Source organism: Schistocerca serialis, chromosome 7 (genome assembly GCF_023864345.2).
Source record: "Schistocerca serialis cubense isolate TAMUIC-IGC-003099 chromosome 7, iqSchSeri2.2, whole genome shotgun sequence".
Classification (NCBI taxonomy): domain Eukaryota; kingdom Metazoa; phylum Arthropoda; class Insecta; order Orthoptera; family Acrididae; genus Schistocerca; species Schistocerca serialis.
The window spans coordinates 21,336,082-21,354,492 of NC_064644.1; the positions used below are offsets into that span (position 1 = coordinate 21,336,082).

At 40.2% G+C, this 18,411-nt stretch overlaps 1 protein-coding gene across 1 annotated transcript in view; it reads left to right on the forward strand.

Moving 5' to 3' along the window:
- Positions 1–18,411, forward strand: part of LOC126412765 (neurobeachin) — a 1,487,907-nt gene that overhangs the window by 711,131 nt on the left and 758,365 nt on the right. Inside the window, exons 30-31 of the mRNA XM_050082518.1 lie at positions 3,565–3,691; positions 3,775–3,883. Coding sequence (XP_049938475.1) covers positions 3,565–3,691; positions 3,775–3,883 — 236 coding nt within the window. The remainder of the gene's footprint in view (positions 1–3,564; positions 3,692–3,774; positions 3,884–18,411) is intronic.

Sequence of the window (18,411 nt, forward strand, 5' to 3'; positions counted from 1 at the left end):
AGTATCGTCAATTTCAGATCCTGCATCTCCATAAAGAATATCTAAGATCTATGCCTTCGTCAACTCGCTGCGCAATATTTTCACGATTGTAAACACCTGTGAATGAACTGCAGGTAACTTAGTCTTTGCAGTGCTCACAACCGCTCCCAGGATGAGATAGCTGATAAGTGCTTGCCTCTTGCGGAAGAAGAATGAAATACCTCCACATTAGTTGACGAAACTGCTTTGGAGACCCGCTAAACGGGCTTACGGAGCCAAATAAAGGCTCACCCGTAAGGTATACAGGCGCCGTCGCCAACGTCAGGGGGGCCATATGGCCCATATGGCGTACGGGCACCGTGCTGTAAGTGTTAAAAATCATATAGTTTTCCCTTGTGTCGAAAACCAGTTGAATGTCTCCATTTTTTATGTAGTTGCTGTGGTTTTGTAGCATAATATCAAAGTAAACCGCAGGACACTCAATGATGATGGCTTGTTTAAAAGTTAAATGTATATGAGTGTGCAAATCAAATGAAAAATTCATGAGCAACAGGTAAGAAAAGGCGTTTCCTCGCAAACTACTGCAATTTACCTAGAGTTGCTACGGAAATTAGCCATGATAAGAAATTTGTTCTCTTATAGCCTTTTTCTTAGTGCGATGAAAGACATTGCTTGACATCAATGTAATTAAATCTTATTAGCCTCATTTTTTTAAAATTTTGGATTTGAAATCAGTTGTCCAGAGTTTCATGATGGATGGTGCATCCTGTGCATATTTGTTAGTTATGATTATGTTTGTGCTGTTACACCTATATTGAAATACTTTTTTTCCAAAATGGTATGCTAAGATTTCCTACTGAATTACTTATAGTAATATTTGTCCATAAAGTAAAGCTGTTATCAGTCTGAAAATATATGAATTTCATATTTACCCTTTTGTCAACAGCAAATATGGGTAATACCAGACCAATGCTAATTTTTATGGTCAAAGACTTGATTATAGGCTACAAAGACTGTCTTTAGTCATTATTGTGCTTAACATAGTGTTTCACTCATTGTATACTTAGCATAGAATATGTCCTATTAATTAACAGTTTCAAGTACCAGTGTTAGCGCATTCATAACAAACCAGACCATGTATTATTTTACATATTTTGGGAATATGCTTATAGTGTTTTACTGGGACATTCATGTAATTTTAATACCTCTACTCAGAGAGATAATTAGAATTTGAGAGCTTTAATATGAGATACCTGTTCAGTTTCAACCTTGATATTCACATGATCACAGCATATCATTTTCACACATTCACAGCAGTATGTCACTTGCTTTTTTCGTGAGCTTGTAATGTATAGCTAAAAAATTATTGGAAATGGTGGGGGAAGCTATAAATGGTTTATTGCTACCACAGCTTTAAAAAGCTTAGGTAATTTGTAATCACTCAGAATTTCAATGAATCATGTCATTGCAAACACGGCAGCAGTTAGTACAATCTCTTAATGTCTTCTGATTGTTTTAGTTGCTTTTCAAACAGCAGAGCAACCAATCATTAGGTATATGGTGTGATACTAGGATAATATGGTTTGATATGAAGGTGTATACACCATAGAACTCAAAAATATAAACAAATTTTACATGTTAAATGGAAGTGAGTGAACAGACAAATAGAAGAAAAGTCTATTTTATTATATCCTTGTTGCCTGATGATACTTTGCTCTCTTAAGATTTTCAGTTGCCAGACCAACTATTTTTCTTGGAATAGTGAAATGACAGGATCAGTTTTGTATCTTTATGCTTTCTCTCTTGTTTTACTGTCTTTCAAGTGCAAGGTACACAGTGGAATATTTTACACCCAACATGTCATGGATCAGTTTCTCCGTGAGCTGCATCTGGAATCAGATGACTCAAGATGAATTTTTGTGAACAAAAATGACTTGTTAGTCACTTTGTATGCACCTACATCTATTTGAGAAGAACATTAATACAGTTACAAATGCTTAAATATCATGCACGGTCTAGCCTTTAAATACATAGAAATAATGGAGCCTTGCCATTAATTTTCTTTCTATTTATATGAGAGGTTGATGGTAGTCACTATGGAGACACATCAGCAGTGACTGTTGGGATATATAATGGTTAGCTGTGCTTCCCAGAGGAGAAGCTCCCTTTTTTTTTTTAATTTCCCTCTCTAGTAGAAGGATGCTACTGATATCACTGCATTCCTTTTGGAGCAGGAAAAGAAATGTATTAGTTATGAGTATAACACGTATTTTTTTTAAAATTTCTAATTTTTTTCTCACAACTTGTCCCTGTCACTTAGAGCTGCTCAGCAACAAAGTCCATTTTTACATTTCCTTCTAATAAAAAGCTGTGCATTGTAAGATGTGCCCTTTGGTTTGTAAGAAATCTAATTTTACGCCCTGTCACACAAGTTGCCACAGATTCAAGCACAAGCAGAAAGTCACACAATTTCTCTGATATTCAGTCAGGTTGATGCAGAATATATGAATCATTGATCTTGTCATCTTTATCAGGTGCAGAGTGTGTCAGCCGTAGAGATACTATCTAGACTCCAAACATGTCTTGCAACACATGACAAAGAAGATCAGGTCAATTGTCAAAATAATGTGCTAAAAACTTAAACTACCATTGCTGCTTTGCTTGATACTCTGGATATTTATGTTGTTCAGTTGTGCTACAAAAATAAAGGACAACCCAATACAAATGTGATATCTACGTAGTACCCCATTTGCTGATAGAACCACATCTTTATATTAGCATTTTAATTTCCTGGCTCGCCCTTTTCTCCCGCCAAAGAGTGGTTTCTGCATATTGTTTCACCACCAGGGAGAAATTTGACAAAATAAGTGGAAATACTGAACAGTCCAATTAATACTTCAGCTCATTATATGTTTTTTTTGTCTTGTTGTGTGGTGATACTTTCTTCATGATCCTGCCAGTAGTGTTGTGTTTTATGAATGTTCACTCCATGATAAATCAAGCAACCTATTGTCCCTATTTATGATTTTAAGGAACCTTGGATGTCAGTCAGTGAATTTTGTGAAGAGAATTAGTATATGTTTTTTATTTTGAACAATATTCCCTCTAACATTCAGTTCCAAAATATCCGTTGTAGATCTTGGTTTTAAATGCATCAGTTCAGTTTCTATCCAACAGAGCAACTTCAGCATGTTGTACTGCTAACAGTACCTCATCCATTTGGCTTGATTCTGAATTGCGACCACATCTGTCCATTAATGTCTCTTCTCCTAACAGTGCATTTATGTTGTGTGTTGTTTCATGTATGTGCATGAACTTTATATTTTGTTGTACACGTATCAAAGTATGATGTATATTTGTAATGCTTTGCTTCTTTTTTTGTGCATTGGCTGTAAATAGGATTTCAAGGTAAATTCATTATTTGAGATCTATTGCATGGGCAGCATGGTTCTCACAGTATGCTATGTAGAGAGTAATGTTACCACCTTGCTTTGTATTCCATTGCTTCACCTGAGGGATGAAATTATAATTAAGTGAGTAACATTTAACTAAATCATACAAACTTGTGTTTCATTTCTGTTTCAGGTTTAACAACTTTCAAAAATAGCAATTCTGTTGTTGAACTAGTTATGCTCTTGTGTTCACAAGAATGGCAGAACTCTCTGCAGAAACATGCAGGCCTTGCATTTATTGAATTGATCAACGAGGGGCGGTTAGTATCTATTGGTGAAGCCATCATCAGTTATGTTTTGTGTTGGTATTATGAGTGATACATGCTAATGAACTTTTTTCCAGATTGTTATCTCATGCAATGAAGGACCACATTGTACGAGTGGCAAATGAAGCAGAATTTATTTTAAACAGAATGCGAGCTGATGATGTTCTGAAGCATGCTGACTTTGAGGTTACTATTTTTTGCTAATACTTCTCTACATTTCATTAGTTCTTATTAACTAGCTTGACATTTAATTCAGAGGCCAAAATTTCGTATTTCAGAAAGTTGCTTTACATGTTACCGTACTGTTCAAGTGATTTTGAAAGGGTAGGTGGACCAGGACATGAATTTATGTACAATTATATGATTAAACAGAATGTGTTATATTTCTATTAACTTATGTGAAACAAAAACTGTTTTAATATCATTGCCCAAAGACTTTCTGATACCACTGGTGTTATATATTTTCTGTAAATTCCTGTTTAAATAATTAGCCAAATGAAAATTAAAACAAAGAATTGCACAGTATCAGTTCGAGTACAGTTATACTTTTGAAGCTGTTATCATTGTTTTTGACAAGAGTTGGATGGAATAGCATGGGATGAAGACTGAAGTTGAGAAAGTGAGGAACAGGAGATCTGGTGACCTCTCAGGAAAGTCTTTCTTATTAGTGCTTGATCAGTTCAGGGCACACACAACAAAAATCATAAAGAAGATTGCTGCTGAATAAACATAAGAATTTATTGTTGGGCTTGGAGGTTTGATATCCCAGGACAACTAGACCTTACCATCCTGTCAGTGAGGAGGTCATTAGTAAATGAATGAAAGATCGGATTGAAAATAATGAGGAAGGAAACTGGCTATATCCTTCAATGTAATTATCCCAGCATTCACCGAAACCAGTTTACGGAAACCATCGGCAACTTCATACTGGTTGATGGGCTGGGGATTTCAGAATTGCTTTTCACAAATGCTAGTTCAATGCCTTAGCTGTTGCCACCTGGCTTTTAGTGCATTGGATCCAGTGCTTATGTGTTAGTCCTTTGTTATGTAATCAATTAATTTAGAATTGAAACATCATGTTAATGAAAATAAATATTAGATAGTATAGTAGCCATATAATGAAGAGAAAGGATAGTTAAATAGTCTGAAGTTCCATCAACAATTTGGTCTTTAGGGAGAAGGGAGTGCACTAGTTTGGATTGGAGAAGGGTCACAGAAGAACAGTTTTCAGCTGAAATAATCTTTGAGAACCATGGAAAACCTGAAGCAGGATACTAAGGATTTGAAACCTCCTTCCTTAACCACTGAGCTCCCTTTCTTGGTAGCAAATGATAAATAGTGGGTAATGAAATCATTCAACTAAGAATGTAAATGTGAATCAAGTTCAACACATTGAATTGCTAATCTAGACAGTTGAGAAGCCTAGATTAAAGGTTATAATTACAAGGAGACACGATGACTGGCTGTTGCTTACTTTTAGGAGGCAAAATCCCTGGAACTACCAATTGAAAAACTCGGAATAGTGTTAATTCATGGAATATTAGCCAGTTGGGGAAGATTGGAACTATGATATCAGTTGTTATAGTGAATGAACAAACATGATCTGCATCACTACTTCTTTTGTTAATGATCGTTAGTTTCAATCTGCCCAGCAGATTACCTACATATCTAAGTTGGAGAAAGAAAAAACGAGGCGATAGTACAGGGTGTCCAGATTAAATGTATAATAATATAAAATGTAATTACTTGAGATGTAATTGAGGTATTTATTGTTTCTATAAGTAAGGTAACTCAAAATGTTTTTTGAGTTTGCTTGCAGAAGTTCACTCCGTGTGCACATAACTGCTTTGTTCACTTAAACGCGTGTTAGTAGCCATGTGGACTCCACAATAGAAAGTGTTCTTTGTGCTTTCTCTTATGAAGCTGAAGTCTGTTACAGAATTACAATGTTCTTTTAGGCATGATATAGACTGCAACCAATTGAAGTGATCCCACTTACATAACAAATGGGACAAGCAGTTTCAGAAGTTTGCTTTCTATGTCAGGCCATTATGCAAAGCATGGAACTACAAAGGCTACTGTTGAATTAATCTATATGTCCTTCCGGCAGAGCCGTCATAATTCAATCCGACAAGCAAGGAGACATTCCAGTTACCTCAGTTGACAGTACAAAATGCAGTCCATAAAAGGTTGTGCCTTAGAGAGTACAAATTACAGTTTTGTCACAGAATCAAGCCCAAGGACAGGCCGTGACAGAGCGTATTCACAGAGACAATTCTGGCAAAAATTGATGAAAATGAGGCATTCCTTGATTTTGTTTGTTACTCGGATAAACCTACATTCCATCTTGCACACAATTAATGCATATGAGGAATTGATGACTCCCCCCCCCCCCCCCCCCTCCCACCTGGTGATAAAGAGTAAATGTGACTCTCTGAAAATGAATGTGTTGTGTGGATTGTTGAAGGACAGGACTATAGGCTCATTTTTTTTTACGTAACCTACAGTTAATGTAACAATTTACATACACATGTTGGAGCTGTATGCTGTGCCACAACTTCCTCATGACATAATCTTTCAATAAGAAGGTGCACCATGCTATTTTGGGAACACTGTGAGGGATTTCTTGGACTATGAGTTCCCAGATCCCCTAGGTAACTCACGGTTTTTTCATCAGTTCATACTTGGCACACATGGGGCCCCGGGCTATTGCAGCCCATTCTTCCTTCCCTGGCTGCATTTCCTTCACCCTGCCCTTGCTCCATCCCCACTGCTCCCTCCTTCCCCTCTCTCAGTGGTCTGATTTATATTGACCTGGCTGTCCACCTGGTTCCCTGTAATGCTTCAGATTTTGTTCCTTCCACCTGTTCTTTCATTCTTTTTTGCATTTAGGTCCCCGCATAAGGTACGATCTCCACTACTAAATTTTCTGTTTTTAGTGTGAGCCATTTGATGCAAAAGTCCCTCCCCAGTGTCTATAGTGTGGATCCCCCCCACCCCCCTTCCTTCACCTTTCCCTTCCCCACTGTAGCCCTCCTCCACCCTTGCCACGTAACCAGCACATGTACCCAGTCCATGTGGTGGGGCTGTTATGTACTCGCCTGGCTGAGCCCCCTGACAACACAGAGATCACACTACTGATACCTGAGCTGTTCCCTCCTCATGTATGGCAAGGAGTGGTTGCTTGTCTTCCCGGAGCATCGGAACTCCCAGCAACGGCTTCTGTGCCAGGCTGTCCTTGCTGTTGCCAGTTGGCACCCACAGGGAGAGCTCCTGATCAGAATGGGTGGTATAAGGGCAGATGCTTGTGCATGAAGTGTATCAAGCTGCAAAAATCTGACCATTCTCAAATGGCTGTTTCTTTGAATGGTGAAGGATCATTGAATGCTGCTTCATATGATCCGGCAGCCTTCACATCCCGCACTATGCCATGGGAGGATGGCCAGGCTCACTGCCTTGGGATGTAACAGTTTCCCTGCTATCTCGTCTGTACTAGGACAGACTGGGACACATTCACCACCAAAAAGCCATTGTTTTTTGTGGAGAAAATTTTGGAAGAAGTTTGGTGAAGTGGAATGTCTCAGTAAGATGCAGTCGGTCTCCCTGTTGATCAAACCTTCTTCTGCCATCCAGTCTACCACTCTTTGTGCTTGTGATTGTCTTGACAATGTCCCAGTGTTTATTACCCCTCACCAATCTCTGAATATTGTCTAAAGAGTGATTTTTCATAAGGACCTCATCCTGCGTCTGCAAACTGATGAGGAGCTCGAGGCTAATCTGGAGTGATGCGGCATTTGTTTTGTTCGACACGTGCAGAAGGGTCGCAAAGACAACTGCACCAATACTGGCACCTTCATTCTGGCTTTTGAGAGGAATACCCTCCCAGAGAAGGTCAAGGTTATGTGCTAGAGATGTGACATGAAGCTGTACATCCCACTACCCATGAGATGTTTTCGGTGCTTGCATTTTGGGCATATGTCTTTCCACCGTGCAGCGGACCTTCTGTGTGGTGACTGTGAACACCCACTCCATGAGGTAAGCCCCTGTGTTCCACCACCTGTTGTGTCAATTGCCATGACTGCCACTCCTCTCACTCACCAGATTGCCCAGCTTACAAGAGAGAAGAGAAGAGAAAGGCGTACAAGTCCGAGGACCGCCTGTCTTACACAGAGGCTCGCCAAAAATACGAGAGACTCCATCCGCTGTCACTTCCTTCAAATTTTTCCTCTGTTACATCTTTTCCCCCTCCTACCTGTTCCTTACCCCAGCCCCATCCCCATCTCCACCTCTTCCCCTGCAGTTCTCATGACCTCTTGTTCAAGCGCTGCTCCCCCTTCCTGGCCTGGGCTCTCCCTGGGACCCCTCTCCCTGGCATCTCTCAGGCCGGAAGCCTCCTACCACAACTTGGCCATGAGATGCACCATCTGTGTGCCACAAAGTCGACTGCTCTCTTTCAGTCCATGTACTTCCTCTCTGGAATGAAATAGTGAAGGCAGCAGAGGATCAAGTGGGTAAAAAGATGAGGGCTAATAGAAATCCTTGGGTAACAGAAAAAATATTGAATTTAATTGATGAAAGGAGAAAATACAATGCAGTAAAAGAAGCAGGCAAAAAGAAATACAAATGTCTCAAAAATGAGATCGACAGGAAGTGCAAAATGGCTAAGCAGGGATGGCTGGAGGACAAATGTAAGGACGTAGAGGCACATCTCACTAGGGGTAAGATAGATACAGCCTACAGGAAAATTAAAGAGACTTTTGGAGAAAAGAGAACCACTTGTATGAATGTCAAGAGCTCAGATGGAAACTCAGTTCTAAGCAAAGAAGGGAAAGCGGAAAGGTGGAAGGAGTGTATATAGGGTCTGTACAAGGGTGATGTACTTGAGGACAGTATTATGGAAATGGAAGAGGACATAGACGAAGATGAAATGTGAGATATAGTACTGCGTGAAGAGTCTGACAGAGTATCGAAGCAAGGCCCTGGGAGTAGACAACATTCCATTAGAACTACTGACAGCCTCGGGAGAGCCAGCCCAGACAAAACTCTAGCATCTGGTGAGCAAGATGTACGAGACAGGCGAAATACCCTCAGACTTCAAGAAGAATATAATAATTCCAATCCCAAAGAAAGCGGGTGTTGACAGGTGTGAAAATTACCAAACTATCAGTTTACGAAGTCACGGCTGCAAAATACTAATGCGAATTCTCTACAGACAAATGGAAAAACTGGTAGAAGCTGACCTCGGGGAAGATCACTTTGGATTCTGTAGATTTACTGGAACACGTAAGGTGCCAATGCTGACCCTATGACTTATCCTAGAAGATAGATTAAGGAAAGGCTAACTTACATTTCTAGCATTTGTAGACTTAGAGAAAGCAGCCTATCCCTGATGTTACTCAGTCTGTATACTGAGCAAGCTGTAAAGGAAACAAAAGAAAAATTCAGAGTTGGTATTAAAATCCATGAAGAAGAAATAAAAACTTTGAGGTTTGCCGATGACATTGTAATTCTGTCAGAGACAGCAAAGGACTTGGAAGAGCAGTTGAACAGAATGGACAGTGTCTTGAAAGGGGGATATAAGATGAACATCAACAAAAGCAAAACGAGGAGAATGAAATGTAGTCGAATTAAGTTGGGTGACGCTGAGGGAACTAGATTAGGAAATGAGACACTTAAAATAGTAAAGGAGTTTTGCTATTTGGGGAGCAAAATAACTGATGATGGTCGAAGTAGAGAGGATATAAAATGTAGACTGGCAATGGCAAGGAAAGCGTTTCTGAAGGAGAGAAATTTGTTAATATCGAGTATATATTTAAGTGTCAAGAAGTTGTTTCTGAAATTATTTGCATGGAGTGTAGCCATGTACAGAAGTGAAACATGGACGATAAATAGTTTGGACAAGGAGAGAATAGAAGCTTTCGAAATGTGGTGCAACAGAAAAATGCTGAAGATTAGATGAGTAGATCACATAACTAATGAGGAGGTATAGAATAGAAGTGGAGAGAAGAGTAATTTGTGGCACAACTTGACTAGCAGAAGGGATTGGTTGGTAGAACATGTTCTGAGGCATGAAGGGATCACCAATTTAGTATTGGAAGGCAGCATGGAGGTAAAAATTGTAGAGGCAGACCAAGGGATGAATACACTAAGCAGATTCAGAAGGATGTAGGTTGCAGTAGGTACTGGGAGATGAAGCTTGCACAGGATAGAGTAGCATGGACAGCTGCATCAAACCAGTCTCTGGACTGAAGACCACAACAACAACAACAACAACAACTCCCTCTCTACCTTGCCCTCCTCCAACTCCAAAAGAGAAGAAGAATGTACGTCCCAAGAGAACCCCCCCCCCCCCCCTTCCCCTCCTGGTGCCTCTGGAGGTGTCATCTCCCCTCTCATAACCTTGAGTTTGACATCATATTTATGGTTGCCACCCCATCCTTGTTGGTGAGGACCACAGACTGAGTGATGTGACTTTCTCTCGGCTTCTTTCTGTCTAACTTAGTTACCTTCCATGACTAGGGCTTCTGTGGCCCTCTTCCGATTTTTATCTGAGAGTTTTTGTCTCACCGGCTCTCCGTGTTTGAGTTGGCACTTCACTCAGTGCCCCTTATATTCAGGAGAATGGTATCCCACAGGGTTCTGTGTTAAGTATCACACTCTTCCTCAGAGCCATCAATAGGCTTGTAACCTGGGCTTACCCCGGCTTTGTACGTTGATGATTATTGCATCTGGTGCAGCTCCCACTCGGCAGCATCTGCCGAGTGCCAGCTCCAAGGAGCCATCTGATTGGTCTCTGCATGGGCCCCTTCCCATGGCTTCCAGTTCTCTCCCTCCAAAATGCAGGATATGCATTTTTGTCATCAACCCACTGTACACCCCGATCCAGAATTTTATTTAGGCGACCAACTCCTCAATGTTATAGTGCAGTCCCGTTTCTTGGACCTCATTTTGTATAAAGAGCTGACATGGCTGCCCCATATTCGCCACCTAAAGACTACATTCATATGGAAGCTAAATGCTCTCTGCCTCCTGGCCCACATACGAATATCTTGGTGTGCAGACTGTACCACTCTTCTCCATCTTTACTGTGCTCTGGTGTTGTCCAGACTATAATATGGTAGTCAGGTTTATGGCTCAGTGGCTCCTTCCGCTCTGCAAATACTTAACCCTGTTCACTATTGTGGGGTGCATCTGGCTATTCGTGCCTTTCGCACTAGTCCCATTGACAGTCTCCTCGCAGAAGCAGAGATTCCCCCTCTACAAATATGAAGGAGCCAATTCCTGGTTTCTTATGCAGTCACCATTCACCAATTCCCTGACCATCCCATATACCCTGTTCTCCTTGCTCACTGGAATGTGCCCCATGTATTCCCCCGCCCCCAACCCCCCCCCCCCCCCTTCCAGCCCTTTGGATGGTGCGTAGACCACAGATGAGGATCAACCTATTCCATGGTCCTAAGGTCTCTGTCACCACTATGGTTTTCCACTGCCTTGCACTGCCTTGTACGTGTCATCCTTGCAGAGTTCCAGGGTGCCACCATATGCACGGATAATTCTTAGACAACAGATAAGGTGGGATACACTTATATGTCTCCTACTGGCTTATAACACCATTTATTGCCGGTATCATGTAGTGAATTCACAGTGTCCTCCATTTTGTTTCTCAGGCCTCCCTCCACAGTGTTTTAATTTGTACCAACTCAATGAGTATCCAGCAGAATATTGACCAATGCTACTCTCGTCACCCTTTGGTCTCTGCTATCCATGACCACTTCTCTGTCATGCCGCCTGCTCAGTTGTGTTTCTCTGGGTCCCAAGTCGTGTGGGCATCCCAGAGAATGAACTGGCTGACTGATTGGTTAGAGAAGCAGATATTGACTCCCCCTTTCCCTTTCATGGTTCCAGTTGTGGATATGCGGATCTGTGTCAAATCTCTTTTTGTCAAAAAGTGGAATTACATCTGGTGCACTACTGCTCACAGTAATAAACTCCACACAATCAAGGAGTCTGCTGCAGTTTGATTCTCTGCCTTCCACTCCTCTCAGGAGTCCATTGTTTTATGCTGTCTACGCATTGGTCATACCATGCTCACCCATTGTTTCATCCTGCATAAGGAACTGCCCACACATTGTGGTTGTGGAACCACACTGATGATTGTGACATTTGCCTGCTATTTTTCCTCGTTGTTTGTCCTCAGTGTCGACATATTGCATTGTTATACTGGCTGAAAAGTGGGGGTAGAAGTTCAACGCTGACTACTTTAAATGATGTACCTGACAGGTGCACATTTTGCGTTTCACAGTTATTTACCTTCACTGTTCACAATCTCCCAATATACACATTAAATATGGCCAGTTAACTATTGTTTAACTTTGAATAAGCCTCATTAATAGGTTGCAGGCAAACATCCACATACTGCTACAAGAGTTTACTGGTGAACATCTACGATCAGTAAAAACCTAACCACACATTTCACAGTCTTTCAAATAAGTTGAACAGACACTGTCACTGCTTTAACACATGGCCTATTGATGTAACACTTATTTCACAGTTAAGTTGATGCATTGTTGTTGATTTAACCAATACGGTTCCACGTCTGAAACTCGGCTGAGGACTGACTGCATCGGGACCAAAAATCGGGCCCCTATATATCATCCCAATAATAGGCACTGAAACCAAACATTGTTTGATGTTTAATTTACAGAAATCACAATTAAAACTTAACTCATTAAATTAACTAAATCCATCGAAAAATTGCGTCTTTTTAACAGTTTCTTCTACTACAAGGATTAAGCCATATTATTTGTTAAAATCATGAAATTGATAAATATAGTTATTGTTTGGATGAAACAGGAAATTACTTTGGAATTAATTAAGAAGAGATTGAATAGACCCGTTAAGAATACAATTGGTTGTTTCTCCAAATGTTTACAATTATTACAGAATTTATATTTGTTTATACGTCAATAGTAGAATTTAAGTTACGAAACAGTTACCGATTTCACCCTATAACAAAGATACTAACCAGGAATAGTCAAAATAAATTATAAAATCAATTACATACATAAAATGAAGCACTAAACTAGATCTGGCGTTATATTCTTTAAAACTGAGGGCCAACCTTTTTCTTTTATAAAAATGCAGATTATACTCATGTATGTTAATGATAATTAGTTAAAAGTGAAAAATGAATTTAAGGAGCCTGATGGCAAAACAAGAGGTGAAGTAAAAATATCCCAGCTTGCTTTGACACACGGTATCCCACATATTGGTGGAATGTCCTCTTATTTTGGCCCTTCATGCTAAAATAATAGAATCTCCCAGATCCCTTATTTTAATATTAGCACATGATTCATGGATGGCTGAACTGGTCCTCTGTGAAAGTGGTTTTTATTTCCAGAGACAGAGTTTTGCTTTACTTTTAGAGCAGGGGCAGGGAGGTTGTGGTTGGGATCTCTCTTCATGTCTTCTTAGTCTGGGACCCCATGACCACTTCCCCATTGAAAGGCTGCTTTTTTTCCTGTTTTTAGATTTGGTCTTTTACTGCAAGTGTTTTAACGTCATTATTTTATAGTTTGACCCTTGACTGGATCCATCCACTTGTAACGGACCATATTTCTTCTGTGAGTAACATTGGAATTGCGGGGCTGATGACCTTGCTGTTTGCTCCCATAAACCCTCTCCATTAATCAGTCAATCAATGAGTTCCCAAGTATCTGGATTGGAAAAGGTAGACCATTGACTACTTGGTCTCATAAAAGACTTTACACTACTTGATTTTTTCCTGTGGGGCTTTATCAAGACAACAGTTCATGATGTACCAGGTCTGTGCCATTGCATTTGAATAGCTATTGCAAATGTAATGTCTGCATTGCTGAAAAACACTTAGAGAGAAGTGGAATATGGAGTAGATGTCTGTCACACCACTAATGGTGCACATATTGAGATGTATTAAGGTGAAAAAAAATTTGCCTTACCATTCTTGTAGAAACGTACTGTCAATAAACATCTCAATTACTTCTCAAGTCATTATATTTTATATTTTTATGTGTTTAACCCAGACACCCTGGTGTGTAAGGGTAACATTACACAATGGTACTGCTGATAAAATTAAAACCTCTTGAACCTCCTCACAACTTGCCTGGAAAGGTGCAGTATGTGAGCAGTGGTAAGAACAACACAAAACTAACATAAAAAATAAAAAAAATGGACTCAATGTGGAAAAATTGAATAGTCAGTCACATGATATGCACAAGTCATTGGCTGATATACTGATACAGTGTAATGGAGATTCTTCCACCATAAAACACAAATAATTAATAAAATTAAAAATATTAAATAATATATTAACATAATACAATTGGGTATGTAGATGAGCGTTAACGCAAGCAAAACAAAGGTAATAGAATGTTGTTGTTGTTGTGGTCTTCAATCCAGAGACTGGTTTGATGCAGCTCTCCGTGCTACTCTATCCTGTGCAAGCTCTTCATCTCCCAGTACTTACTGCAACCTACAGCCTTCTGAATCTGCTTAGTGTATTCATCTCTTGGTCTGCCTCTACGATTTTTGCCTCCACACTGCCCTCCAGTACTGAATTGGTGATCCCTTCACGCCTCAGAACATGTCCTACCAACCGATCCCTTCTTCTAATCAAGTTGTGCCACAAATTTCTCTTCTCCCCAATTCTGTTTAATCCCTACTCATTAGTTATGTGATCTACCCATCTAATCTTCAGCATTCTTCTGTAGCACCACATTCCGAAAGCTTCTATTCTCCTCTTGTCCAAACTATTTATCATCCATGTTTCACTCCATACATGGCTACACTCCACACAAATACTTTCAGAAATGACTTCCTGACACTTAAATATATGCTCGATGTTAATAAATTTCCCTTCTTCAGACACACTTTCCTTGCCATTGCCAGTCTACATTTTATATCCTCTCTAATTTGACCATCATCAGTTATTTTGCTCCCCAAATAACGAAACTCATTTACTACTTTAAATGTCTCATTTCCTAATCTAGTTGCCTCAGTGTCACCCGACTTAATTCGAATACATTTCATTATCCTCGTTTTGCTTTTGTTGATGTTCATCTTATATCCTCCTTTCAAGACAATGTCATGGATTTTAATACCTACTCCAAATTTTTCTTTTGTTTCATTTACTCAATATACAGATTGAATAACATCAAAGATAGGCTACGACCGTGTCTCACTCCCTTCCCAACCACTGCTTTCCTTTCGTGCCCCTTGACTCTTATAGCTGCCATCTGGTTTGTGTACAAACTGTAAATAGCTTTCGCTCCCTGTATTTTACCCCTGCCAACTTCAGACTTTGAAAGAGAGTATTCCAGTCAACATTGTCAAAAGCTTTCTCTAAGTTTGCAAATGCTAGAAACATAGGTTTGCCTTTCCTCACGTGTATTTCTACGGAATCCTAACTGATCTCCCCCAAGGTCGGCTTCTACCAGTTTTTGTATCATCTGTAAAGAACTTGCGTTATTATTTTGCAGCTGTGACTTCGTAAACTGATAGTTTGGTAATTTTCATGTCTGTCAACACCTGCTTTCTTTGGGATTGGAATTATTATATTCTTCTTGACGTCTGAGGGTATTTTGCCTGTCTCATACATCTCGCTTACCAGATGGTAGAGTTTTGTCAGGCCTGGCTCTCCCAAGGCTGTCAGTAGTTCTAATGGAATGTTGTCTACTCCCGGGGCTTTGTTTCGACTTAGGTCTTTCAATGCTCTGTCAAACTCTTCACTCAGTATCGTATCTCCCATTTCATCTTCATCTACATCCTCTTCCATGTCCATAATACTGTTATCAAATACATCACCCTTGTATAGACCCCATATATACTCCTTCCACCTTTCTGCTTTCCCTTCTTTGCTTAGAACTGTGTTTCCATCTGAGCTCTTGATATTCATACAAGTGGTTTTCTTTTCTGCAAAGGTCTCTTTAATTTTCCTGTAGGCAGTATCTATGTTAACCCTAGTGAGATATGCCTCTACATCCTTACATTTGTCCTCTAGCTCTAAAACTGTTTACAACCTCTGGTTCTGTCAGTTTATCCAGGTCCCATCTCCTTAAATTCCCACCTTCTTGTAGTTTCTTCAGTTTTAATCTACAGTTCATAACCAATAACTTGTGGTCAGAGTCCACGTCTGCCCCCTGGAAATGTCCTACAATTTAAAACCTGGTTCCTAAATCTCTGTCCTACCATTATATAATCTATCTGAAACCTGTCAGTATCTCCAGGCTTCTTCCATGTATACAACCTTCTTTTATGATTCTTGAACCAAGTGTTCGCTATGATTAAGTTGTGCTCTGTGCAAAATTCTACCAGGCGGCTTCCTCTTTCATTCCTTACCCTTATTTCATATTCACTTACTACTTTTCCTTTTCTTCCTTTTTCTACCATCGAATTCCAGTCACCCATGACTATTAAATTTTCGTCTCCCTTCACTATCTGAATAATTTCTTTTATCTCATCATACATTTCATCAATCTCTTCGTTATCTGCAGAGCTAGTTGGCATATAAACTTGTACTACTGTGGTAGGCGTGGGCTTCGTGTCTATCGTGGCTACAATAATGCATTCACTACGCTGTTTGTAGTAGCTTACCTGCACTCCTATTTTTTTATTCATTATTAAACCTACTCCTGCATTACCCCTATTTGATTTTGTATTTATAACCCTGTATTCACCTGACCAAAAGTCGTGTTCCTCCTGCCACCGAACTTCACTAATTCCCACTATATCTAACTTTAACCTATCCATTTCCCTTTTTAAATTTTTTAACCTACCTACCCGATTAAGGAATCCGACATTCCACGATACGTAGAACGCCAGTTTTCTTTCTCCTGATAACTACGTCCTCCTTAGTAGTCCCCACCCAGAGATCCAAATGGGGGACTATTTACCTCTGAAATATTGTACCCAAGAGGACGCCATCATAATTTAATCATACAGTAAATCTGCATGCCCTCGGGAAAAATTATGGCTGTAGTTTCACCTTGCTTTTAGCCGTTCGCAGTACCAGCACAACAAGGCCGTTTCGGTTAGTGTTACAAGGTCAGATCAGTCAATCATCCAGACTGTTGCCCCTGCAACTACTGAAAAGCCTGCTGCCCCTCTTCAGGAACCACACGTTTGTCTGGCCTCTCAACAGATACCCCTCCGTTGTGGTTGCACCTACGGTATGGTTGTCTGTATCGCAGAGGCACGCAGGCATCCCCACCAATGGCAAGATCCATGGTGCATTGGGGGGAGGCGGGGTTAATAGAATGTACTCATATGAAATAGAATAATAATAGAATGTATTCATATTAAATCAGGTCATGCTGAAGGAATTAGATTAGGAGACAAGGCACAAAAAGCAGTATTTGGGCAGCCGAGTAGTTGGTTATGGTCAAAGTAGGGAGGATATGAAATTTAGACTTTCAGTGGCAAGAAAAGCCTTTCTGTAGAAGAGAAATTTGTTAACATTGAATATAGACTAAAATTTTAGGAAGTCCTTTCTGGAGGTATTTGTCTGGAGTGTAGCCTTGTATGGAAGTGAAACGTGGATGCTAAACAGTTCAGGCAACAAGAGAATAGAAGCTATTGAAATACGGTACTATAGGAAAATGCAGGAGATTAGATGGGTTGACCATATAACCAATGAGGTGGTGCTGAATAGAATTACAGAGAAGAGAAATTTGTGGCATAATTTGACTAACAGAAGGGCTTGGTTGATGTGTCTCATTCTGAGGCATCAAGGGAGCACTAGTTTAGTACTGAAGCGAAGTGGGGGAGGGGGTAAAAGTGTAGAAGGAGATAAAGAGATGAACACAGTAAGCAAGCTCAAAAGGATGTAGGTTGCAGTAGTTCTTCGAGGATGAAGAGGCTTGCGCAGGATTAAGTAGTGTGGAGAACTGCATCAAACCAGCCTTCAGACTGAAGACCACAACAACAACATGACGTGTTATAAATGATAAAAGACAAATATAAGAAAAACTCTCACAGTACATTGCATATTTTTGTGTTCGTTTACACAGTTTGTCTAAAAAATGAACATTGTGCATTTTTGTGCTCAAAGTCATTTATGTATACAGGGTGTTACAAAAAGGTACGGCCAAACTTTCAGGAAACATTCCTCACACACAAATAAAGAAAAGGTGTTATGTGGACATGTGTCCAGAAACGCTTAATTTCCATGTTAGAGCTCATTTTAGTTTCATAAGTATGTACTGTACTTCTCGATTCACCGCCAGTTGGCCCAATTGAAGGAAGGTAATGTTGACTTTGGTGCTTGTGTTGACATGCGACTCATTGCTCTAAAGTACTAGCATCAAGCACATCAGTACGTAGCATCAACAGGTTAGTGTTCATCACGAACGTGGTTTTGCAGTCAGTGTAATGTTTACAAATGCAGAGTTGGCAGATGCCCATTTGTTGTATGGATTAGCACGGGGCAATAGTTGTGGCGCAGTACATTTGTATCGAGACAGATTTCCAGAATGAAGGAGTCCCGACGGGAAGACTTTCGAAGCAATTGATTGGCAACTTAGGGAGCATGGAACATTCCAACCTATGACTCGCAACTGGGGAAGACCTAGAACGACGGGACACCTGCAATGGACGAGGCTGTTCTTCGTGCAGTTGACGATAACCCTAATGTCAGCATCAGAGAAGTTGCTGCTGTACAAGGTCACGTTGACCATGTC